Source organism: Lepisma saccharinum, chromosome 24 (genome assembly GCF_977018435.1).
Source record: "Lepisma saccharinum chromosome 24, izLepSacc3.1, whole genome shotgun sequence".
Classification (NCBI taxonomy): domain Eukaryota; kingdom Metazoa; phylum Arthropoda; class Insecta; order Zygentoma; family Lepismatidae; genus Lepisma; species Lepisma saccharinum.
In genome coordinates, this window is record NC_139252.1 from 54105336 (window position 1) to 54130489 (window position 25154).

The window sequence follows — 25154 nt, forward strand, 5'->3', positions numbered from 1 at the left end:
ATTAAAGCAACAAGAGTCCACTGCCATCATGTTCCATGTAGACACTAAAGTAGACGCATAAAATTAGGCAAAATCCATGCGAGCTCTTCATCTCAATGGAACATAATGTACACTCCTGTTCAGATAAAGTGACACATACTTCAACCATCCTACCTTACAAATTGTGCCATTTTATGTGAAGAGAAATTAACCTTAAAACATAATGGTGTATGACTTTAAAAGATAAACTCAACTCATTGGTAGGAACCTAGATTTTTCGATGTTATTTTCCCCCAAATTCACAGTTTTATTATACAGGGTGTATAAACCTCTGGAATTTTGAAGTGATGGGAAATTAAAACAAACACGCCTGAACATTTTTGTGGTAATTTTATTGCAAAGAGCAACTCGGAAAGTTTCTTACAAAACATTACCACACTTCTATGTGAGCACCTTCAGTGACACGAAGAATGTCCAGCCGGTATTCCATTTCGCACTGCGGTACGTTCTCAGGGATGGTATAAATGGCAGGAACAATTCGGTCACGCAAAGCATTCACGTTTTGACACCTTCGTTGATTAAACTGCATCCTTAACATACCCTCAGAAGTAGTTATATCTGGGCTATGTGGTGGCTTGCCTGATCGACTTCCGCATGCCTGTATCTTGTGAGAAGACGCAATTTTCACAAAAGCGACAACAGCGCTACCAAGCATGACGTGTGTGAACTAAAAAGAAAAAAATGCAAACTTTATCATATATGGCACCAAATACAAAAGACTGGATTATTGTAACTATTTTCTCTGCCAGATGTACCTAAAATTTTACCTTCATCGTGCTTTTAAACTAGTATTTTAACTTATAAGTCACATGGCCTGTTTCAAGAAGTTAGTTTCCATTTCTCTCATAAGTACCTATGTTACGACTCCCGTGTGATAGTAGGTGTGCACTAGATCTCTGGCCAACATGCGGTTTGCTCAGTAAGACAAAATGTTCTGATATAAAGTGAAAAATTGTGGGAAACATAGGTTTACACATGATTTCATATAGCTGTTGAATCATTTCGTTTTTAGGATAACATTTTGGAAATGTGCATGTTATACACACGTAAATACGTATAATACATGTTGCTATGTGGACCAAGAGGGGAATATTGTCTAGTGTATACAATGAGTCACACCCCTCCCCCCTCTGTATTCACCAGTTTAGCATCCCAAAGCTTTCACTTTTGTAACCACTTTGTTTATTCTGTAGTAGAAGAAAGCAAGACCAAGCCAGCGGAGTGGTTAGCACATCGTGATACGATGCCAGGGGTCCTGGGTTCGAATCCCAGCCTGGGCATGGATGTTTGCGAGTGTCCATTCATCAATTTCATCATATCATCGCTCATCCCAATCTTCACAAAGTAGCCAAAATTGGCACAAAAAGCGAAGTAAAATGAAAACAATTCAATCAATCAATTATTCTGTGCATAATGCACATCACTGTTGTTCGAAGCAAACATTTTGGAAAAAAGTATGCATTATACATGAGTAAATATGGTATTTTTAATGTGTTGAAATTCATGAAAAAGGCCACAATTTTGCATGTGAATTTGCACTCTTTTTAAATGTATGGAAAATGTCTTTGAAATATGCCATTGAACATATGTAAACACACTTTTCAGTGTTGTCGCATTTGCAAAAAAATATCAAGTCCCTTACCTGTTGAATGCTGTGGTTTGGCTAGTGTTCGTGCTTGCTCTCTACAGAATGCAATGATTTGTTAACTGAATATTTTGCTTCTAATCTTCTAGGGGCAGGCGTCCCAATCGAGGGTCATCATCAACTCCAGTCCAGAGCCTTATCAGAGCATAGCGTGCACAAGAACACTTCCGAGAGAGAGACATTATCCTCAGTAGGCACGGAATAGTCCAAATCCTGTGAGTTCTCTTCATGCGTGTGATTTCTGTTGAGTGCCTTTGTGTAAGTTGCTGAGGAGGAGGACGACGAACATGCCAATCGAGAAGCATGTATTTAGACTTTCGCGTAACGAGTGTACTGAGGCATGGGTAACAGATGATAGTGTTGTTACGGCAAGGTTTCTATTATGTATATTTATGCAAAGCCTATGCTAGGCAACTTTCCTTTCAGTTGACTCCTTGCTTCATATTGTAAATAAAACTGTACTAACGTGTCGGACATCACTAAGCTTTTTTTCAGTTTTTGAATGGTGTCAATCAGTATTCTTGAAAATAAACAAATTTCTTTAAAAATAAATTTAACTTGAGTCTGGAGAGGTTAAATTGTGGAATACCACAGCGTCTGTTAATTACGTTAATTTACATTACTCCGGTTGCAATAATTTCTGCTTAGTGCATAAAAAAATCAAGATGATATCTTCGGGAATATTAGTACTATCTTCTTGTTAATGCCTTTTAAAAGTTTTTAACAATTATAGTGCAGAAATGTGTAGTATTACTAGCACACAGAACTGTTGTGTTTTGTGTAGAAAGATTTGTGATTTGGCACCTTTCTATAGTCGTACTTAAATTATGAAATGTTATCAGTTCTTGTTGTTATGAAATTTGTTTCATCTAAAACAAATCTGTCTAAAGTAGTTGTATTTTGTATCGATTTCAGTGTACTTTATTTTCCAATTTATAATCCTGTATACTCTTCCTTTTCTGCAAGAGCAAATTTGCTTTTCTGTTTTTGAATCTTCTTCCATGACATCAGGTGATTTCTGTACAGCTTATAAATAAAGTTAATTATTAATCGCTGAATTCATAAGACGTTATTATGTTTAATAGTTTGTTTTATCTGATGGGTTGTGCCCTACATGCTGGCAAGTGAAGTGGGGCAGCAGACAAACCAGACAACGATGGTGGCACCAAGAGTTACGACGTCGAGTGGAGGAAGTTCTGCCCACACCTCATTCTACAGGCTCATGAGTTTATCATGCTGGGTTGGTTGCTTCCCAGCTCCTCACTTCCCCTGCCAGCATGTAGGATACCTGTTGTAAGACTGGAAAAAGAGCTATAATTGCAGTGTACATGTATGTTCCTCACTGAATACACCGTGGTTTAAAATACCGTATATATCTGAATGCAAGACGACTCCAAATCCAAGACGACCCCCTATTTTTCAGCAAGGGATTACAGAAAAAAACTATTTTCAAAACTTACAAATGGTTACCTTATTACAAGTAACTGAAGGAGACAATAAAAGTACTGGTATGATCCATTGCATATGGGTATTATCGTAAAATAAAGTCAAGAAGTACACTATATCACACTTTACTATGAAGTTTAAAAGTGGAATCTACAACGTTTCACAATTGATAAAAAAAAATGTTCGCCACAACACTCACTACGTGCTATATTACACAACAATGCTTTAAGTGCATGTGAACGTTCAAGGGTAAAGTGCCAGCTTAATGGAAGCTCATTCTGTTCAGTAAAGAAACGATTGATTGATTGTTGTTTTAAGTCCACTTTATGCACAGGAAGGCTAATCGGGACTGGACCTACAGTTTAAAGTGGGATCCGAACCACTGTGCCTCCACTGGGTATCAAACCCGGGACCCCTTAATTACAAGGCAACGACGTTACCACTATGCCATTGGGGAGGTCAGTAAAGAAAAGAAAAACTCCAAATCATATGCTGCGAAAGCAGGACGAGCCCATACTTCTGGGTATGAAATTGCGGCAAAAAACCTCGCCTTGGATTCAGAAATATACAGTATGCATTCTATTTAGTAACAGTGTATTTTAGTGTTTCAGAGTTCTGAAATGATGTTCTCTGTAGTAGAGTGGTTAGTGTATCACATTGTGGTGCCAGGGTTCTTAGGTTTGATTGGTTGCTTTGCTTTTCTGCCACTTTTGACTAACGAAGATGAGAACGAATGGTGATGAAGAAGTAATCACAAATCTGTAGGGACAACACAACACTGGTCCCACAGAGGATTATACTGGCTTCGAGTCCAGATTCCAGCACCTTGATAGTCTGCAAGATGCAGTCCAGGGTGTACCGTGTAGATGGAAGGTTGATTTGGTTGTTTTCACCCCTTCGTAGGCTTGAATGTAGAGATAGGCATTGGCCTGTGCCCATAGCGATTTCATATTGTTAGAACTAGCATAGACTCACGAAATAACAGTAGAGATAGTCCCAACGGAACTATACTGCAGAAGGTTTAACCTGGCGCACCGTAGATTTCCTTCCGCTAGCAGACTTTCCCGGGCATCACGTGAGTGTTTTCAACCATTGGCATAAGCCTTGGAGACAGCACTTGCTTTGTCCTCTGCCTACCAGGGGTTGCCACTGCCTTCGCTTGCATCCGCAAATGACTGCTCCCAACCCAGCCTGTCACCATGTTTGTTCGCTTGCACCAAAATCAGTGGCAACGTCGTCCTGTAGACTGACAGAAGGTTTTGGCAGGAGCCGTGCCAGGTTAAACCTTTTGCAGTGTAAATATTCGTCATCGGGTATTCACCTCTTGAGCAGGTTCGTACATTTTGCACATGCTATTGCATTCTCTAACCCTTTTTCCCATCAAGTCATTCAAGAGTGCAACACATCCCGCTATGCCCATTTTTAGCCGCTTTTCTCTCTCAAGGCTTGTCTATTTAGTACCTCTCCCTCGATTACTTTTGAAGTCTTTTCTTAATTCTTTTTCAAATTCTTGTCCATTTCGTCCACAAAATTTGGATTTCAAATTATTCTATACCATTTCTGATGCAATGGATAATTTGGATATGCAGATAGTACAAATTTGTAGAAAATCTGTACAGAGAAATATGAACATGATGAATAAAAGAATAGCCCGTAAAACATATCAATATTTAACACTTTCCCTGGTGTGGGCATGTTTTCATGCCCAGACACATGTGCTTCGTCTGAGCTATCCTGCTGCCTAGCAGCTGAGCACGTGATTGCAAAATCTTTCGCAAGTGTTGAGGGAAGATCGCTCGTGACCTTGGAAACATTTGAGTCATAGTTTTGTGAGGTGCAAGTTTATTTTTATCCCCATTGTTGTGTTCCAGAGCTCTGTTTGCGGCAGATCAAAGGAAAGAAGAATGGCATCCCTGGCGGCAAGATTACGAACTTGCTGTCTCTATCCTGTTGGGCAATTTAAACAAAATGACATACTTATTCTTTTTGTTTGGCAACAGCAACAAAGATGAAATCCTTTGTTATACAAAAAAAGAGAGAGACGTGTTATTTGTTCAAGTTGTGGTGTAGCACTTTGTAAAATTTTGTTTCCATGATTATTACACAAAGCACAATTACTAACTACTAAAATTGCAATACTAAAACTTAGGGATGTGACGAAGCTGAAAATGTACCGATGCCGATGTACTCACCGATAATTTTTGGAACCGATACCGATGCCGATATTTAACCGATTCCGATACATAAGATTATTAAACAGAAATGGGATGTTATTTTCAGCATGTACATTTCTATTGCATATCATATGTATATACATATATATTCTCAAGACATGCAAATGTACATTTGCATCTACAAAATGTTATGTGAACCTTTAAGAAGAACATGGATTCTCAAGAGATTAATTATTAGTACACAAGCAGTTCTTTGAAATGCAAAATGAATTCCTGTTCTGCCAGATTCAACTTCAGAAATACGAGATTTGGAAGCACTTCAGGAAGTAACCTACTTCTTCTCTTATCGCAGATCTATTCAGCAACACTGAACACTCAATCACTGAATACTGATGCAGCAGGTATGCCCAAGTATTTTCTCAGGACTTGCTTCAGGTTTGAATATTCATTTTTGAATTACCAATACAACAGCAGATCCTGGTTCAGCAATGTACTGTTTTATTTCCGATTTATAGTTATGTTGATCCTCTGAATGAGTTTGCAATAATTTTATTACAAAAACTCTACAATAATGACGAATCATAACCAAATTTTCAATAAATCTTACAAAACTAGAATATAAAGCTTATTAGAAGGTAAAAACTCTAGTATAATCTGTACCGGTTTAAATATCGGATTTTTGCCGATTCCGATACCGATGCCGATGTGTCAATTTCGGCCGATTTTCATACATCTGTAATCGGCTTCGGCACATCCCTACTAAAACTATTACATTATAAATATATGCTTTCATTGATCCTCTACTGATATTTACATTTTGTATAACAAAAGATTTCATCTTTGTTGCTGTTGCCAAACAAAAGGAATAAATATGTCTTTCAGGTTAATTTTGTTTAAATTTCCCACCAGGATATAGAGACAGCAAGTTCGTAATCTTGCCAGGGAAAGATAAACTGTCTCGATAATGCACACATTCAGATATCCAGATAAAATTTTATCCTGATTTGGCCTTCCCTCTCTCCCTTATTTTCATGGTGACTTTTCTCTGAAGGTACTCAAATCTCAACATCTTCCATATAGTACCCCTTGGGTAGCATTTTTTGCAGCTTTACTCGGGCACTAGGAAAATCTTCTGTGGAGCTTGTATTATGTTGACCATATACGAGGGCCGTTTTTTCTTGTAGTGGCAACACTTGGTATACGCTTGTCAGTTGTCACTGGGACAAAAGACGATCGGGTCTTGTTTAGTCTTGTATTACGGATCGTGTGTAGGTGTGAATAGTGTTGAATAGTACTGTTGTGTGGTAGTTAGAAGACAAAGTGAAGTGTGTATATAATACTGCCCTGAGCAATGTTCACGCGTGAAGAACAGCGAATATTCATCAAATTTCAGGTTGCACGTGCAAGGAATGCACGGCAAATTCACAAGGGCTTACGCGAGGCATGTGGGGACCATGCTTTACCGTATCGTACCATTGCCAGATGGGCCAAGGCATTTCAAAGTATCATGAATCAGCCACGAAAGAGTGTGGTGGTAGGCATCCTCGCACGGCAACAGACCCACACGACCTTGATGCACTTCGCAAATTGCTGGAGAATGATTGGTGTATTTTTGTATGTATGTATGTACGAGGTGTTGGAGCATCCACCTTATTCTCCTGACATGAGTCCCTGCGAGTTTGATTTGTTGCCCAAGATGAAGAACCGCTGAGAGGAAAACGCTTTCCAGACATCCTGAGCATCATTTCGGCCACAGGGCAGTTTCTGCGCATACTGGCACGAACGGGAGCAATCTATGTCATCCCACTGCCAGATGTTTGGAAACATGTTCACAGCAGCAGGAGATAACATTGAAGAATTGTAAATGATTCCAGGTATGTATCTTCTTTCATCTCTTTCTCATACATGTTGCCACTAAAAGAAAAATGACCCTCGTGTGTGTGTGTGTGTGATAGAGAGAGGGGGAGATTGTTTCATCATCTTATTCATCCTCATCGTTGCGATTAGCCAAAAGTGGCAATAAAGTAGGGATTGTAGCTTTCCTGGTAATGTGATTCAAACAAGTGTTCTTGGGTTACAAGCCAAGTTTGCATTAGCATCCGATACTTTGAGTGCATACATTGCTCACATCTTTAAGGATTATGTATGTGCTTGAGAAGCTAGATGCTAATGGCGATGCAACCTTTCTTGAAACCCAAAAACATCTATTTGAATGTAAAATAAACTGAAAATAAAATCCACAATTTTTTTCTGTACATTATGCTCTATACAAAACACCTGCTAAGCCTCCTTCATGTGAATTCGTTTTAGAACAAAAAATTATCTTCCTGATAAAGCTACTTTTATCCATCTCTTATTTCTAGATATCCGTTAACATGTTCTCTGCCATGTCGTCATAATGACCGAAACTGGTGCGCACTAGTGATGCCATCTTGCTCATTATGACCGAAACATATGGCTTGCAGTTGTTTTCCTAGTGTGCCATTGGTCACAAGTACAGGGTGGCCCAAAAAAAAGGTAACCGAAATGTAGAACCATTGTGTGTTCGGTTACCTTTTTTTTGGGCCACCCTGTTTAACAATGATGTGCATAAGGCATCACTAACAAGGTGTGGGGAGTCGAGTGCACATAAAAGTGTTTTGGCTGTTCTATTTTTTAAAATAAAACAAAAATTAGCAATATAAACCACTTTGGCTCAGGAAGGAAGAAATTTGTGAAACCACCTGGGCAGGAACATGTTATGGTACTTGCCAAATATTCCACCATTTTGGTCAAAGGACCATTTTATGGGGTTAAATCTGCTTTCTTTTGACCTAATTTTTTGTTTGTCTTGATTATGTTACTCAAAATATATATGATTATAAAGTAGTAGTTTTGTACATAGAAATTTTCAGCAAAAAAAATGCAGGCTTGACTCTGGGTTCGAGTCCTGGACGAGCCTGCATTTTTCGCTGATAATTTCTACGTAGTACATTTCCTGTGTGCGCCTAATTTTCAAAAGTAGTTTTGTGTTTCTCAGTCAAATATGTAGTAGTTTACAGAGATTTTAAGCTATCCCTAGCCAAAGACACAAATGGAAATTTTACACCAGCCATACCAGTCTGGAAAACCAGGGCAAGTTCGGGAATTCACTTTTTATGGAAACATCATTTTTGTAGGAGTGTGCTAAAAGTAGGTCTGAACAAAGAACAACAAGCAAGAAATATAAAATTTGTTGTGGACAAAACTACAGTTTGATATGCTATTACCAGTAGTTACAGTACAATTGCTTACATACTCTAGGAAAAGTCATATTTTGAACTACAGCAAAACCTCGTTCATCCGGACAGGCAAAAAAAAAAAGTACATCCAACATCCATGGGGGAACTTCCTAAAGAAAAGGCAGTCAACCACTGATGGAATTCTGTTTCCCGTAGACTTTCGGGAAGAAGCCGCATTGACACATTCGTAAAACTCTGGTCACTTAATACGTGGCCTTACAAACATGACATTTTTCCATAAGACACACTCTACTGTTCTTTCACGCTGTTAAGTCCACCATAGGTGCTTGGCGTTCCTCGTCCCGTCCCTCTCGGCGAGAAGAAGTTATTCTTACCCGCATGCATCTAGGACACAGCCGTCGAACGCATGGTCACCTGCTCCAAGGGCTGGACCCTCCGTTGTGTCGTGTTTGCAATGTTTTATTAAGCATACCTTCGGCAGACTTTTAACCTTTCTGGCTGTTTGTCATCCCTCTTGGGCGATGACAGCAGTATTTTAACAAATATTTTTTAGTTTTTTGCGAAGAGCTGGACTCTTCCACCGTCTTTAAGGAGGTTTTTAGTTTGTTTGTTCTGACTTTTTAATGTGTCGTGTTTGTCTCGTGCAGGTCTCTTTACAACCTTGCACTTTTAGTTTTTCCCAAGGGGCTATCTACACCCCTTTTTTAAATTTTCAGTCAGAATTTTAGAAGGGTGCGAAATGACCTTAAGTGCCGACGCACCCAGAAATTTTAAATCAATTCCAATTCCAATTTTAGGTTACACAGGGCCGCAAATTCAATTCAATTTAATGTTTTTTGTTTAATATGTGAACTTTATTATTTGTGCCATGCTGATCACGAATATGAAATTCGTTTTTCTCTATCACGCAAGGTTTTCTTACAAATCAAATTTCAAAATTTGGGCTTTGTCCAATATTGCATACTGTTTTATTATAATTTTTCTTTTCTTCAATCAGAAAAAGTAGTTTATCACACTAAACGCATCAACATGTTTATTTTAAAACGAATATAGACAGACACAAAGGACCCATATAATATAGAAAACAACATATAGCAGTATATAATATGCACACAAGAAAATCATTACTCAATACATATTTTTCAGTTCTGTTTAGCATGCTTTCTTCTGTAAGCTTTCCTAACTTAATTGTGATTTTCTTCTGGCGTTTCTCTGTACAATGCCCAACAGTAGTCAGCCATCATGCTAACACTCCAATGTCCCTGATACCTTTTGTCCATATCCCTCACTTCCTGATGGAACCGTTCGCCTTGTTCCTCACTTAATTCACAGAGATTTTGTGGAAAGTTATCAAGGTGTGAATGCAAAAAATGTAATTTGAGATTCATGTTACAACCCAGTTCTTGAAATTTAAGTAACATATTCTCAACAACTTCTCTGTAATCAGGACTTTTGTGGTTCCCCAAGAAGTTCAACATTACACTTTTAAATGCTATCCAAGCATCTCTTTCAGCTACAGTCATTGTTTCCTCAAAGTCTTTATCATTCATTAATTTCCTAATGTCTGGTCCAACAAAAACACCTTTCACTTTTCTGTACAACAGGGATGGAAATTTGTTGCATATGAACTGGAATGGAAACATTGTCCTTCCTTGTTAAGTGCCTTCACAATTTTTTTTTATCAGCCCTAATTTGATATGAAGAGGGGGAAGTACAACTTTCTCAGGACTGACTAAATGTTGTTGTATGATGTTCTTTAAACCCGGGGTCAACGTTTCATATTGGCCATTCTTTTCTTTCCCAGTGGTAATTTCGTGCCCTACTATTCCACTCACAGATGTAACATGGCATTTTCGTATATCCACATTGTAGTCCAAGTAAAATGCTCAAAACTTTAAGATCATCACACACCAACCAACCATGGTCCTCATATTTAATTTTATTAAGAACAAGTTGCATATTGCTGTAGGTTTCTTTTAGTGACACAGAATGAGGAATGAGCAATAGGATCTGAGGGGAACTTATTGCCATTATGTAACAGAACAAATTTTAAACTTGTTTTATTCGAGTCAATGAATAGCCTCCAATCAGTTGAAAGACAAGGAAAATTTAACTTAGTCAGCAAACGGGACACATCACAACAAAACACGAGAGAATCTTGTTTCGAGAAATAAAGCACAAACTCTTTTTCTCGGTGTCTGTACCAGGAAAATGTTGTTCCACAAGCCAGGAAGTTATTTTCGTTAAGTCTGGAACCAAGAAGCTCAGCTGATTCTTTAGATAAATTTAGGTCTCTAACTAAATCATCGAGTTCACTTTGAGTGAACAGTATAGGGTCACGAGATCCGTGAGGGGGGTCATAAATGTCATCTTCCATTTCACTTCCTTCCACTGAATCACTTAGTGAACCAGGATCACTTACACACTCAAGACTTGATGGAGGTGTCAGTACAGGCAAGTCTGGACCGGGCAACACAGGTCTCATTGCAGAAGGAATATTGCGATACACTATCCTCTTATTGTTTCTAACATTTCGACCTACATTTCACAGGAACAGAAGTAACAATCATTGCTGTGATCCTGAGGCTCCCTCCACACCATGCATATTGTAAATGGCATAGATGGCCGCTTTCCCGTGCTCCAGTGTCGTAAAGATTCCACACATGATCTACATACCTTGTGTGGGGCCCACGACTTATCTTGATCTCCTAGTTTAATTTTAAAGTATGCGTAATATGCTCTTCTTACAAAATCTGTAATTTCATGTCTCTGTACCCGGGGAGCAAATTCACCGCAGATGTAGCAAAACACATCTGGGCTATTCAGACAACCACGAGATGCCATGGCCACACCACAATAATGTACCACACTGAACAACCAAATGTTAATGTAGGAGATCAACGTATCTTACATACCATGGAAGCAAATTAGGACTTTTGACAGTTACACATAAAATTAATTTCAAATGATATATCAATGTTTTACATAGTATTATTTTCAGCATTTAGGCAAGAAACATATTAATTAATTTAAATAAAACAAAACTTCTCTGTATTTAAAGCTTATTCGTCTTTATTACTTGTTGAATAATTTTGAAACGTACCAGTGACATCTAGCGACAATCACTTCAAATTCACTGAAACATACATTACCACAAACCACATATATAAATCGTGAATTGTAAAAAATTCTTCTGTGATGTGAGAAAACTAATGCCAGTTTCAGCATCAGCAAGTTCAAATACATGTAAAACACCCAAAATTATAAAAACAACAGAACCCATGCGGCCCTGTGTTATTTCAGTTAATCCGGACTTCCATTAAACCGTGCAACTTATCCCCCCCCCATTAGTCTGGATTAACGAGGTTTTACTGTATTTTCATGTAGAAATCTACTACAGTGAAGTGACACACCCCTTTCCAACAGTCAATTAGTATTTAGCATCACTTTTACATGTGAAATGAATATTCTAAAAACTTGGTTAAATGAGATTCTAAGTGTGGGGTTATGTAAAACGTAGTGACCTTCTTACATATTAAAATCATGAATTTGCTATAATTTCTTTAGCCTGAAATGTTGGTTTTTGGTCTTGAAAACCTGGAGTTGTTAACGGAATTAGTGTACACACTCTACCTTAGGAATATTGAAGAAAAAAAAAATGCACATTTAATTCGGCCAATTTAATAAATTGTAAAATATGTACAATGATACTACATACATGCATAATTAACATTTTTATAGAAAAACAATGTTCTCATTCACTTTCCCTTTCTCTCATTTTATTCTACACAGGATAAATAAGAGTTCCAGTTATTAAGTTTGTGATCAGCTTTTGCCATTCAACGGCAGGCAACGAAGGCACAGGATCAGGAACGCACGGCTGCACAGTCTTCCACCATGATTCGGCGACGGGTTCCACTGACAGAAAAAGAACGCCATCCTGCTGGTGTTCCCTCAGCTTCAAGTGAATGCTGCCTGTTAACATGGAACAAAATTAAAAGTAAATTCCGCAGCAAATGCTCTATTTCTTTGAAATAGAATAAAACTGCATGGAACCTCGATTGTAATTCATTCAGGGGTCCAAGATGAAATAACTTATGTGAGAACTTGTAAAATTCTTATTAGAACCTGGAGGTTGAAACCAAAAGGTATTTTTTTTATATATGCCTTTTGTTGTTCCACTTATGCACAGTAAGGATAATCGGGACAACCTAGAGTTTAAATACGGAGAAACTAGTACTCGCTTTATCCGCGAAACTGTTTTTTCTTCTTTGTTCTATTAATTTCAGTGGCCACTGCCACCATCCTCGTTGGAAATCGCTGTACTGTTGCTTGGTGTGCATCTTTTGTTTGTAGTTCTAAGAGTTTAAAGTGTTACAAGGTGGCGACACTACCACTGCCTTTTGCTTGTACCAATTAGTGTTTGTGTCAATATATCAAAGTGTGTGCACTACAGCCTCTATCATCCATAGTTTTTTGTGATCTGTAGAGCTAGCGGAATCCTATAAACCGGAACTCATAATTCCACACACAAAAATTGGGATCTTGATTGATTGAATAAAACAAATCACTGTATACCTGCCGCAAAATTAGTTCGGTATTGAGAGCTGAAGGAACACGTGTCACGGTGTAGCCATATCATACGGTACGGTACGCATTGCAGCCATCTGATGCTGTGTCGAGGAAAACATGTTGTGAAAAGGAACAACAATGATGAAATGTGTTATTGTTTTTCGAGGAAAACGGGATAACAACGATAACTGATGAAATGTGTTATTGTTTTCTTTCTTCATTTCCATTCCCCTTACAACATGAACGAAGCAGGCATTGTTTACAGGTTACCTTTTCAATCCATTCTGAAAATGCTGAATATATACACTTGCAGTAACGATTTCTTTCGAAAGTCACCGTTAAAATCTGCCCATCTTTCAATCAGACCGCAACTGAATTTCACAAAGTCCAGTTGGTGGGACATCTGACTTTCACGTGGGAGACCCACGGAACTTTTTCAAATATCCCGACCTAGCCCAAGTGAGTACCTGGGGTAAAGGCGGTTGATGAACCACATCACCTCCATAATATGGTCGAGGTCGAGAATGTGTGTAGCCCGACCTCCACATGGCTCCATATTTTACTTTGCGCCCATTAAGTTTTTTGTATGAGAATCCAAGAGATTTTATGACTGTCCTTAAAGATGTTTCCCCACCTTGAAAAAGTCCCGAATCTTTCAACGAAACGTGCAGTTTCTCAACAGTGGGATGATCTTTCCATCTATAATCAGAGTAAAATGGCGACGAATAGCATCTTGCTGAAAGGTATCTAAATTTGTCATGCATTTACTGATATTCCACTTCTTTCCTGGGGTTTCCAGTTTTGAAGTCTTGCCTTTATTTATTTATTTCTACCACATTATATTTTTCTTTCCCTGTGGTTGTTCTTAGACACGCTGGCAGCAGCAGCAGTTCTATCCAGAACTTTATTTACAGAAATGATTGAACCCCCATTGTTTTTCTCTTGCTCAAATTATTTTCGCTCAGAACAAACCATCTCCCACGTTTGTCCTTTGAGAAGAATTCCTTTTTCTCTTAGTGCATGGCCTCTTTGGTACATTGTCATCTCGAGTAATGTCTCCTGTGTTCAACATTCTTCACACAAGCACAGGACACATTCAAGCAGAACACACAAAATTATGTACAAAAAATAACACTAAAACAACATGCTATATACAACAAAGAATACTCTAAATTCAGTAAACACTAAACAAACGGACTGGTTAAAATATCACAGCAACGCAACAAACAAACACATCGACTCCCACCAACATGAAAACTGATCGCAGGAAGAATCGCCCGATAAGTGGCAACACCGAGATAAATGTGTCTTGTTGCTAGCTAACCAGGGCTTGGGTGAAGCTCTGGGAAGATTTTGATTGGCTCGCATGCCAGCAACCCACCCTCCCGCAGTGACATGGACCCGTTTTCTCCACGTGCTTCACAAGCGTCAATACCAAACTAATTTTGTGGCAGGTGTAATACATGCACTGTGCAGTTTTTGTTTGTGATCAATTTTGCCACCTGTCTGGTAGCTTCATCAGGCATGTACTGTCTTGCTGCGGCAAAAAATAAATTAAAAAATGCACAGGAAAATCAAACGTGAACTCCATGTAACCACCAAAAGGATATCTTCAGATACAATGTAAAGCAAACCAGTCGATGAAAACCCCAATTCTACTATGTAGAAATTTCAGCAAAAAAATGCAGGCTCAAACAGCAGGAGCCAGCCTTGCATTGCCTGATTTTTATCTCTTTCTGTATTACCTGTGTGGGGTTGTCACAAGCAGTGTGCTACATCATACAGTAAGATAGAAAGTAAATTGTTATCATAGAAGTTGCAAAAACATCCACACTGCTGTATTTGAAGTTACATTACAACCAATATAAACATTAAATTATCTTACTAGCAGCGGATGGGGATCCAACCAACCACAGAGCTGTAACGTATGCCGGAAGAGCCTGCAGCAGATACCGCAACCGAGTCAAGATTCCTCCTAAAGCTATCACGGCCAGTCTTAACTGCAAACAAGAAACATTTGAGAAAAAAATTAAAAATGATGACATATCTTAACAATTAACAACAGAACCTATTACGCCTCCATGAAATTTTTCACCTTTTATTGGATTGGTACAGGATATCAGTACATTCATATGGGTACTTTATAGGTACACGTTTGCACATCATATCAATAGGAATACGCTGATACTGATAAAGTACTGATATAAAATTAACAATACCCATGATCAATACTCTACCGATCCGATATAAAATTGTAAACGATCTTGCAGAACCTGAATAGTTCATTGCCATCCTAAAAAAAAACTGTTTCCAGGTGTCTGCAATGCACATATTTAGACATTTACTTTTTTAAAAAAAAGTCTCGCATGAAGATTATCCATAAAAATTATAAGAAAATGGCTGAATTTTGCACTAAATTATAAGATATTTTATATATCAGATCGATAAAATAATCGGTAATTTTACCGATACACCAATATGCCTATGTTGGCCGATACCGATAAAGTACCAATTAATCTATCACATCCCAAATAGGAATAATTACATAGTATAGTAAACATAGTTAATACATATATGCTGACAGAAAGGGGGTCTGATTTTCCTGTTTTCTAAGCCTATTAATTTCCAGTTACTTCTCAAAAGCTTGTGAAAATATATCATTCAGTTCACAATTTGGAGGGATTCAAGTTTTTGCTGCATGTAAGTGCTAGGTGAGCCTCAACAGGCTGTGTTTGAGAAGCCATCAAGCTGTAGACAATGGAGGCTGTGATCCTATCAAATTATCATGCATTTTGTATAACTTGGGGAAAGTGGGGGAAGAGCCGCCTCCTATTGGAAACCATAAAAAAGGTAAAGTGCTCCCCTGTGCTTAACACATGCCACGAAGGCATATAGGGGGTGTGGGGGTAATGCCCCACACTTTCTTGATCCGGTCCTCAGTGGGGGTGATGTGATCAGCATCACGCCCCTGACTGCCTTTACCCCCAAGGTACCCATGTCATTCGACGCTGGGTGGGCACCGGGGCCGCTTCCAACGTTAGAAAAGTTCCCAGATTTGAACCGGCCGGGGATCGAACCTGGGACCTTAGCATGGTAGTCAGACACGTTACCGAGTGAGCCACTACGGCCAATTGGAAACCATATTCAATATTTAAATGTATCAGTTTGGCATGTACACATTGGCACAAAACAAGCTAATGGATTTGTTTTCCATGTAATTGTTGAAAGAAATAAGACAATTGAACTATCTATATTGCAAATGAAAGCTTTATTCTTGGATTTTATTTTACATTAAGAATGAAGTTATATTGGCCATATTGTTCACAAACATGCTTTTCTCACAGTATTTTCCATGACCTCTTTGAGAGTTATTGTGGCTATCTCATGCCTGATGTTCTCTTTGAGTTCCTCTAGGTTTATTGACATGAAATTTTTCCTTTAGATATCCCCCCCCCCAAAAAAGTGAAGGATTAAAATCTGGTTTTCATCATGGATTATCACCTCACATCACCATTTTTCAATATACATTTTGCTGCATTATACATTCAATCTTGATAATCCAAATATAGCAAAATGACATGAAATTTTCCTGCATTTTAAGTTTATTTCAGTGTCGTCTCCTGAAAAATATAAAATAGAGGTTCCACTGCAACGTGATTGGGGAAATGCTGCCCGAGTAAGTTCATTGTGTGCGAGCCGTGGTCCCATCCTGCTGAAACCACTACGAGGTGTTCCAGGATCCCTAGCAGCTCTTACATTTCACATGTTTACAAACTTTTTAACTAAACTGTTAATTATTTTCGTAGTCAGTACCTCGCAAAAGTTATAAAATCGTGTATATGCTCGTTGTGTCAAAATTACCAACCAATTATTTTCTATGAATATTGTGAACATCTTGGATTTTCCATTAGGATTTGATTGATTTTCTTTATTTTACTTCACTTTTTGTGCCACTTTTGGCTAATTGGCGAAGATTGGGATAAGTGATGATATGATGAAATTTATGAATGGACATGCCCAGGCTGGGATTCGAACACCTGGTGTCGTAGCACAATGTGCTAACCACTCCCAGGTTTTCCCATTAGGAGTTGACATCTATGAAAACAAAAGTGCCAACTCTCAGGGGAGATTTTACACATTGAACGCTGGCTTGTGTGTCCTGTCGTGCCACGTTGCTGTTGATTCACTCGTTCCCAAGTGTCGCATGTTACTTTGGTCTGAAATCTCCCTTACAAGTTTTATAACTTGCCACTTTGGTGGCTCACCAAAGGTTCCTGTGTAGATAGAGCAAGGATATTTCATTATCTTTTTTCGTTTATGGTATCATCATTCAACACAAAGTTGCAAAACACAAATTGCCAAATAGAAAGAAATCCAATTTTTTATTTTATTACTTACTATAGTGAACACAATGTAGTACATGAATGTTGTAGGTAACAGGAAGAGCAGTATTGTGAAAGCCAGAGTTCCGACAAACAACTGGTCCGAGGTGTAATGGCAGGAATCAACTCTGCCACGTAACGGATTCCACTTCTTCCCCAGGAACAGGCGCCATAATGCTAATAAGCCAGACACCTCCAGGTTGTATAACCTACAACATGAACAAAAGTAAGAATGAATTAAGTATAAAAAAAATCTATGGATACTTGAGTGCGTACATTATCCAGATACAGTGTGTTTCAAAAGTTGCGTAACCCACAGTTGAATTGCTTATAACATGAAAACTATAAGAGATATATTTTCACAAGGTTTTCTGCACTATAAAGCCTCATCCATTTACTCTATACAGGAAATTCTATAAATTAATCAGTGGCAGAAGCCAGATTTCATTTCTTTCCGTTGGGTGAGAAAAATACGTAAGAAACTATCAGAGGACCACAACTTAACATCTGGTGACCAATATGTGTCATGTGCAGCATTTAATGGGTTTAGTACTGACTATTTTATGGATAAGTCCAAACCAGGCACATATCTAGAAATACATTTTGGGGGGGGGGAGATCTGATCAAGTGTCTCAATAATAATAATAAAATTAGATTAATTATATTAAATCATTTTAATTAATATTGTTTTCTTGTTATTAGGTGAATTGGAAAAAATGGTAAAAAATATTTTTTTTCATGTGACGTCAGGATGCACACAGCCCCAGTATTTGCAGCCAATTTTACCACAATGCAACAGTTTGTTACGTAGGTGAAACACACCTATAGCAGCATGTAGTCATTATGTAGCTAAGATCGCCAAAATCTATACAACAACAACTGGCTTGGCAAAGAAATTAATGTCAAAAAGATAAAGGATGAAATATTTATTGAATAACAAAAAAGATGATTAGATTCAAATGACGAAAAGTTAAGTTCCTGCTTAATATTTTATGCATGTATCTTTGGAAATGTCCGTCAAGACCAAATGATCCCAATATAATCCTTGCCTTCCAATAAGTTTAGCAGAAATAAATAACAATCAATTACGTAACACATGCTAAACTATTATATTTTGATTATTTAATTTTAGCACTTGCTAAGTCTTTGGGGGGTTGGGTCTGGACCCAAGACTAGTAGAGGAGAAGGCAGGGGCCATACCTGATCACGTGGTCCTTGACGTCAGGCGTGACGTCACGAGCGGACAGATCGCTCTACGCTCCGGCTTCGCAGCAGAATCAAAGCAGTAATTATGAACAAAAAAGAGCCGCAATTATGCCCAGAAGCTAATTGGGAGTGAATACACAGACTTACTTAGGATCCGACATAACGTATGTCCTTACAGTTGGATTACACAGCCATTTACGCACACATTTTATCGGTAGTTTATATGTCCTCACATTCCTCTGTGAAACATTAGTTTCATGTAAAATTGCGGTTAATACACCTAGTAATGCATTTTGTTAGGGCAGAAAGAAAAATATATATGTTGAATGCGTAAAATAATTTTGTTAAATAAAGAAAGGCAGAAAGCCAAAATTATGGATAAGTTGAATATGTAAAAGAAAACAATCTCGTCTATTGCTCTCTTTTAGGAGTGAGAGAGGAGCTGTTTTCACTTAACTTCTTCAAATTTGGCAACTTTGCTTCGACTATTGGTATTTATTTCTTAATTAATTTTCCTTATTCAGATTACAATTCTGAGTCTTATGAATCTTTGAACTACACAGGGAGGAATGTGAGGAAGTTCCGTGTGTATTATGTACACACACTTTAAAAAAACTTTTCACTGAACGAAAACTTGAGACATAGAACTGAAGAAAGTCGAGGGTCACTTTATATACTTATACATATATATAATCAGTGGAATGTCGAACAGGGGTGCCCACAGGCGGGTATGTGAAAGCTGGTTGAGTCCACTTAACTTTGGGGGGGGATTGTGATGAAAATTTGACTGAATAAATAATAGAACAATGGAGGACGGAAGTTGAACTACGTTGTCATTTACGCATCTCTCGTATATAAATAGCAAGTTGTGTATTTTGAAGTGCATGGTAGCCTGATGTTGTGTAATGAGACTACTAGTATTGCAATCCACAAGTCTCGTTAGATGTGATGTGTTCAGTTATATATTGTCGCCCGCTGTTTTTTTTTTTCATCGGAGATCACGACACGTTGCAACACCTCACTGAAAGCATTGTGAACTGCAACACCTCACAACCCACCAGGGTGCGAAATCATTGAAAACTGGTGAGGGGGAGAAAGTTCGTAACCTACAACCCCCCTCCCCACAAACATATGTGTGAATTATACGATGTACATATTTGTAATGTTATTAAAAGTAAAAATAAATTACTAAATTAAAATAATTATTGTGATTATTAATTAGAAATTAATTTGTTACTTTCATACATATCAGATAGTGTAAAGCAGCTAACTAATTCCTTTACTAACCGGTTAAAGATGTTAATAAATTGAAGTGAAGTTGAAGTGGTTTTATTATGTGTAAGTTTTTGTTTAGTTTGTGCACTATGTTAATATAAATCAATTAGATTTCATAGTTATTACTGTTTTGCATTCTTGTTTTACTTTTACTGTGCGTATTGATGTAGATTTGTTAATGATCTCTTGAGACAGAAAGCATTCAACACTCACAATTACACTAATTTGTGTGTGTTTTCAATATTATTCTTAGTAAAGTATATTTGAAATTAAAAGTAATTGCTTATCTTTTCATTGTTATAACAAAAACTCTTTCCCCCGGTAAATTTTTGGTGTCTTTTTTTTTGTGGCCAAGATTGTTGGTGGGGGGGGGGAAATCCCCCTCGTCCCCTCCAGGATTTCGCACCCTGAACCCAACAATCCAGAAATACAAGAAAAAAGGAGCGAAAAGAACAAAACAGATCAACCTTTCCACGTTTCTTTCCGTATGGGGTAAAGACTAAGCTGGGTTTTGTCCGCCCAATGACGTCACACCCCCGGCAGTCGCGAAAAGAGGCGTGTCTGACCCCAGCCTTTCCTTCTAGTAGTCTTGGTCTGGACCCCCCTAAATATGTCCTTGGTCGATATGTGTCATTGTAGGGGCATATCATCCAGCTAGGATGATATCTTGTCATCAGATGCATGTAACATTTACCTAAACACCTGAATAACTTGACTCACCTTGAAAAAGTAAATAGTAATCTTGACATCCCAACTTCATGTGAATATTCAGTTTTTTAGATTATCCACTGTATCTGAAATTGATATAATTTAAAATCTGGATATACCTTAGCAAAGTAAAAGTAAAGAAGCAAAATGCTCCACTGTTCTTCGCACCATGCCATGAAGGTGTATAGGGCGTTTGGAGTTAAGGCCCCAGAGTTTCCCCGAGGTACCCACTTTGTATGATGCTGGGTGGGTGCCAGAGCCACTTGAACAGGGGGGAAAAATCTTTATTCTCCCCCACCAAGGATTGAACCTGGGTCTCTCACATGGTAGTCAGACCCTAACAAAATAATATTCATACATCTCTACTTTTACAACATACTTGAGACACAACTCAAATATCACCAAAATAGCATGTACCTTGCTGCGTACACATACACGCAATACACATGGAAGCTGACCAAAGCTAGAAGATCAGCTAATATTGAAACTTGGAATGTGATCCCCAGGTGTCCGAAAAAATGGAAGACTTGAAGTGTGAAGTAGAGGATTGGTTTTGCTACCACTGAAAAGACATAAATGTGACCTGTAAGTTGCAATTAATAATAAAAGAAAACATATGACAAACAATCTTTTAGGCCCGGGACTGCACCTAAAATTTAGTGGAATATGAACCACCACGTGTCTCCCTCCACCGGGGATTGAACCAGGGATCACAAGGTGACAGTGTTACCAGAACACCACCGCAGACTATCTGGGGTATCTGGTACATATTTTCAACATGAATGAAATGCTATGTATGTCTATGAGCACAGGATTAGACATATATGGTATGCGCCAAAATATTCAGTACTGCAACTCGCACACCTCGAACGCGCATGTGCGTTTGTCGATGGGGCATAGCTCCAGCCGCTCGTGTTCTCAGTAGTAAAAAGGAAGTTATAACTCGCAAATAGTGTGTATGTAGTGTTTCTTTCAGGATAAATAAACTGACAGATGACAACAATGTAATGTTCGTCTTTTTATTTCAGTACTGTATATTTTGGCGCATACTGTACTTACAGGTTTGCTGATTATTTACAGTATTTTTTTGGCATTTTTTTTATCCCAGTCCTAGAAGGTAATCTTGACATAATTATACCTCTGCAGTTTTAATGTTACCATTTATACATTTTGATTAGGTTACATTTCTTTGCCTTTACCACAAACAATTTACGTTTGAAAAGACTCAACACTTCGCACTGTGGCAACTTGCAAGCACGGTCACTCACATAACCTTCGCACAATATAATATCTAATTTTGAAGTGAAGAATAAACATTACGTTACTAGCTAACATCATTAAACAGAAAAATATATGATAAACTTACCTAAGAATGTCCACCAAAGATTTATATGGTACAGAAAAAAATTTCCTAACATATTGTTTAGTGCAAAGTTTAACTTCAACCCTGCTGGAATACCCATCAACCAATGCAGAAGGTCTTGCAGTGTATCAACAACATGCTGAAATAGAAATGTGTTTACATTTTGCGTTTGTACAGAGCATTCCGTGACATTTGCTACGAGACTCGGCGGCAAGCAGCCCGGCCTCAGCGATTGTCTTTCCCGGTGAACAGGGTCCGCTACAGTCTGTCTTTTTTCCCTTTCTGTTGACGTTGCAGACTGACGCCAGTATAATCCTCCCTTGGAAGTTGTGTTGTGTCCGCGTGTTGAACATTGTGGCTTAATATGGTACCACAAAAGTTTACATTACAACAAAGGATTTATCTTGTCGAGTGTTACTTCGGAAAGAGGAATTGTGGGGAAGAGCGATGAGGTTTTGCAACTAAATTTCCTGGTGTTCCTGTTCCACATAGGATCACTATATTAAACCCCGTAAAAAAGTTTAGAGTAACAGGGTCAGTTCTGAATAAAAGTATAAAGAAAAACCCACACATACTTACTGAGGAAAAACTCGATGAGATAGCCTCCTCGGAAATCTCTCCACCGCTTCTCACAAGAAATGGGTGTTTCAAAAACCACAGCATTTAGATCCTCTAAAATTCTTAAATTTAAGCCCTAAAAAAAATATTTTTGTTTGAAATTTTTGACTCAAATTCCCCACCCATTCCGGGCTCCGCCCCTGGGGTAATTAACTTACCGCTCCCAACCCCTAACGCGACCCCGCCACTCTACACTGCGGCTCCCCGGCTTTTTCTATATATTCCCTGTTAAAGGCATGTTAGAAATTAGCCAGAGTCACCTGCCCCAAAATAAGCCACAAACTTTTAAATTTGAAGAAATCCGTTTCCAGGATACGGAAAACTTACCTGAATTTCACACAAAACACCTCCCCAATGTTAGACAATACTACAGGAACTTATTATGGTAAGTAGTTTATTCTGTAGAACTCTGTCCAACGGATAGTAAACAAGTACCAAATGAAGTATACAAAGACAATCCGCAACCATTCATGAGTTAAAAGACAGTATTGTACGAGAAATCAGGAGAATTACAATAGACGAACTTGCACGTGTAAATGCCAATTTCCTTCGGTGATGCCAGGAATGTGTTGCGGCAGAGGGACATCATTTTCAACACCTTCTGTAGTCAAGGTTAGTACACAATATGAAAACTGTAATTTTAATAGCCGACTCTAGAGACTGTCGCAGACCCCGTTCACCTGAAAAGACAAGCGCTGATGCCGGACCGCTTGCCGCCGAGTCTCATAGCGAATGTCACGGAATGCTCTGTAGAATTCACATAGGTAAATGAAGGTCAAAGGCTTCACTCTTAATATTTATCTGGAACAACTAAGGTATACCATGAGCATGGCGAAACAGGACAAAACTAACATATAATTTATAGAATGCAAATATATGCCCTAACCACATGCTTCAAATATATGGTGTGAATTCATACATGAACATTAAAGAATGTTATTTACTGTTAATAACTAATTCTGCACATTCCCTAATCAAATTAATTTTTCTTGTGTAGCACCAAGCTTAAACGTTTCATCAAATACCTTCAAGAAAATCCAGTTTTGATTCAGGAATTTATACTTAGGGTCATTTACATTAAGTTCCTACATCTTTAGATTACTTGCAGAAATTAAAATTGATGAAAAAATACACATATAGAATGATTCTTTTAATTGTGAGCATTTTATTTAATGTTTTTCTTCAAATTTAACAACTCTTACAAGAGGAAAAATAACATTTCAGTAGTGATATACCAGGGAGGGGCACATGCCCCTGTGCCTCCCAAAAGTAATTACTAAGTATTATTAAAAGTATTGTTAACATTATTATGCACCTTCCCATACACAGTAGTCACGCTACCTACTACTACTACTAAATAAGATTTTTAAAAACGACATACATACCTCAGCTGTGCTTAATAATAAAGTCAAAAGATCAGGTACACTCATCATTGTCAGAAGCCACTGTAGAATCAAGATTCCACTAACAATGTCCAGTGCTGTTGCAGTAACATAATTTCCCACTTTCAAATATTGGCCACCTCTCTGACAAGCATTGAAAGCCCAGCATAGGCTTTCAAGGAAATTCTGCAAGTGAATACCAATTGTGCTGTATTTAAATACTGGTTTCAAATAAGTCACAACTGTTCTAACACCTAACAACAGTGCTAAGGTAAAATTCATTAGCGTTCCTCCTATGCCGGTAAATTTGTATGGATCATTGTTTGATTGCGAATCCGAAAACGTCTCATGCAAAAGCTGAGCTAAAGTTATAAAATGGTCTTGTTTCATCGAAAATGAATTCATTTTCCAAGTGTTCTGATTTAACAAAAGTTCTGATCTAAGGAAAGTCTCTGGATCATATATTATACAAATCACTTTGGTTGGTACAGACAGGTCAAATTTGCATCCAGAAACAACCAATTCTGACAAAACAAAATCACTTCCCTCTGCTCGCACGCACAACCAATTTTCTGTGTCTGATTCAACATTACTGTTGGAAAACTGAACTGCTCTACTGTCACAGTAGTATCCTAATACTGGAGAATTCAGAAACTTCTTTCTCGATACGGGTAAAGCACATAGAACATAATAAGAATTGGTTCCTAATTCCTTGTTGTGCTCTATGACACCACACATATAACATTCGCGTTCCTTATATAAAGAGCTAGGAAGAAAAATTATAGTAACACTCATCGTTTGAGTAAATTTTAATGTAAATATACTTTCCCTAATTCAATTCTAAAGACAACAACAACACCACACTTCATTAAAACGGTACCCGCACAGATTACTACCCGCTGCGAAAGCATTTGTTCTACTATATACAACACGATTATTCTTAAATGAATAAGTATATTATATTTTCTACAAGCAAATTTACAAATAAAGAAGGCCTTCTATAAAAAATTATAAATATGAAAAGAAAAAATATTAGATCGATCCGAAATGTACAGCAAACGATCAGAGATGTTCACGTTGTATGAAACCAAAGTGAAGCACAGAAATTTGAATTGAGGTACTT

General features: G+C 38.0%; 2 protein-coding genes across 3 annotated transcripts in view; one reads left to right on the forward strand and one right to left on the reverse strand.

The window, feature by feature from the left end:
* LOC145977990 (nuclear distribution protein nudE-like 1-A) overlaps positions 1-2742 on the forward strand; it is a 61200-nt gene extending 58458 nt beyond the window's left edge. For both annotated transcript variants that reach the window (XM_083110345.1, XM_083110348.1), the window contains one exon: positions 1774-2742. In XM_083110345.1, the coding sequence (XP_082966471.1) occupies positions 1774-1834 (61 nt within the window). In that variant the 3' untranslated portion in view covers positions 1835-2742. The remainder of the gene's footprint in view (positions 1-1773) is intronic.
* Positions 2743-12196: 9454 nt separating this feature from the next.
* PIG-Q (phosphatidylinositol glycan anchor biosynthesis class Q) lies at positions 12197-24905 on the reverse strand. The gene is made up of 6 exons (XM_083110998.1): positions 24035-24905; positions 22035-22170; positions 21086-21230; positions 17496-17688; positions 14983-15097; positions 12197-12500 (listed from the first exon to the last, which is right to left on the reverse strand). Exons 1-6 carry the CDS (start codon positions 24824-24826, stop codon positions 12310-12312), a joined length of 1572 nt encoding a protein of 523 aa, XP_082967124.1. The 5' UTR covers positions 24827-24905; the 3' UTR covers positions 12197-12309.
* Positions 24906-25154: the final 249 nt, after the last annotated feature.

Bases quoted from the DNA above. Each gene is read 5' to 3' on its own strand.
- PIG-Q (XM_083110998.1), bottom strand. From the start codon at position 24,826: ATGAGTGTTACTATAATTTTTCTTCCTAGCTCTTTATATAAGGAACGC. The intron at 22,171-24,034 runs GTATGTATGTCG...TTTCTATTTCAG, and splicing joins TATTATTAAGCACAGCTGAG to CATGTTGTTGATACACTGCA. The intron at 17,689-21,085 runs GTACATGCTATT...TTCATGTTGTAG, and splicing joins GTGTATGTGTACGCAGCAAG to GTTATACAACCTGGAGGTGT.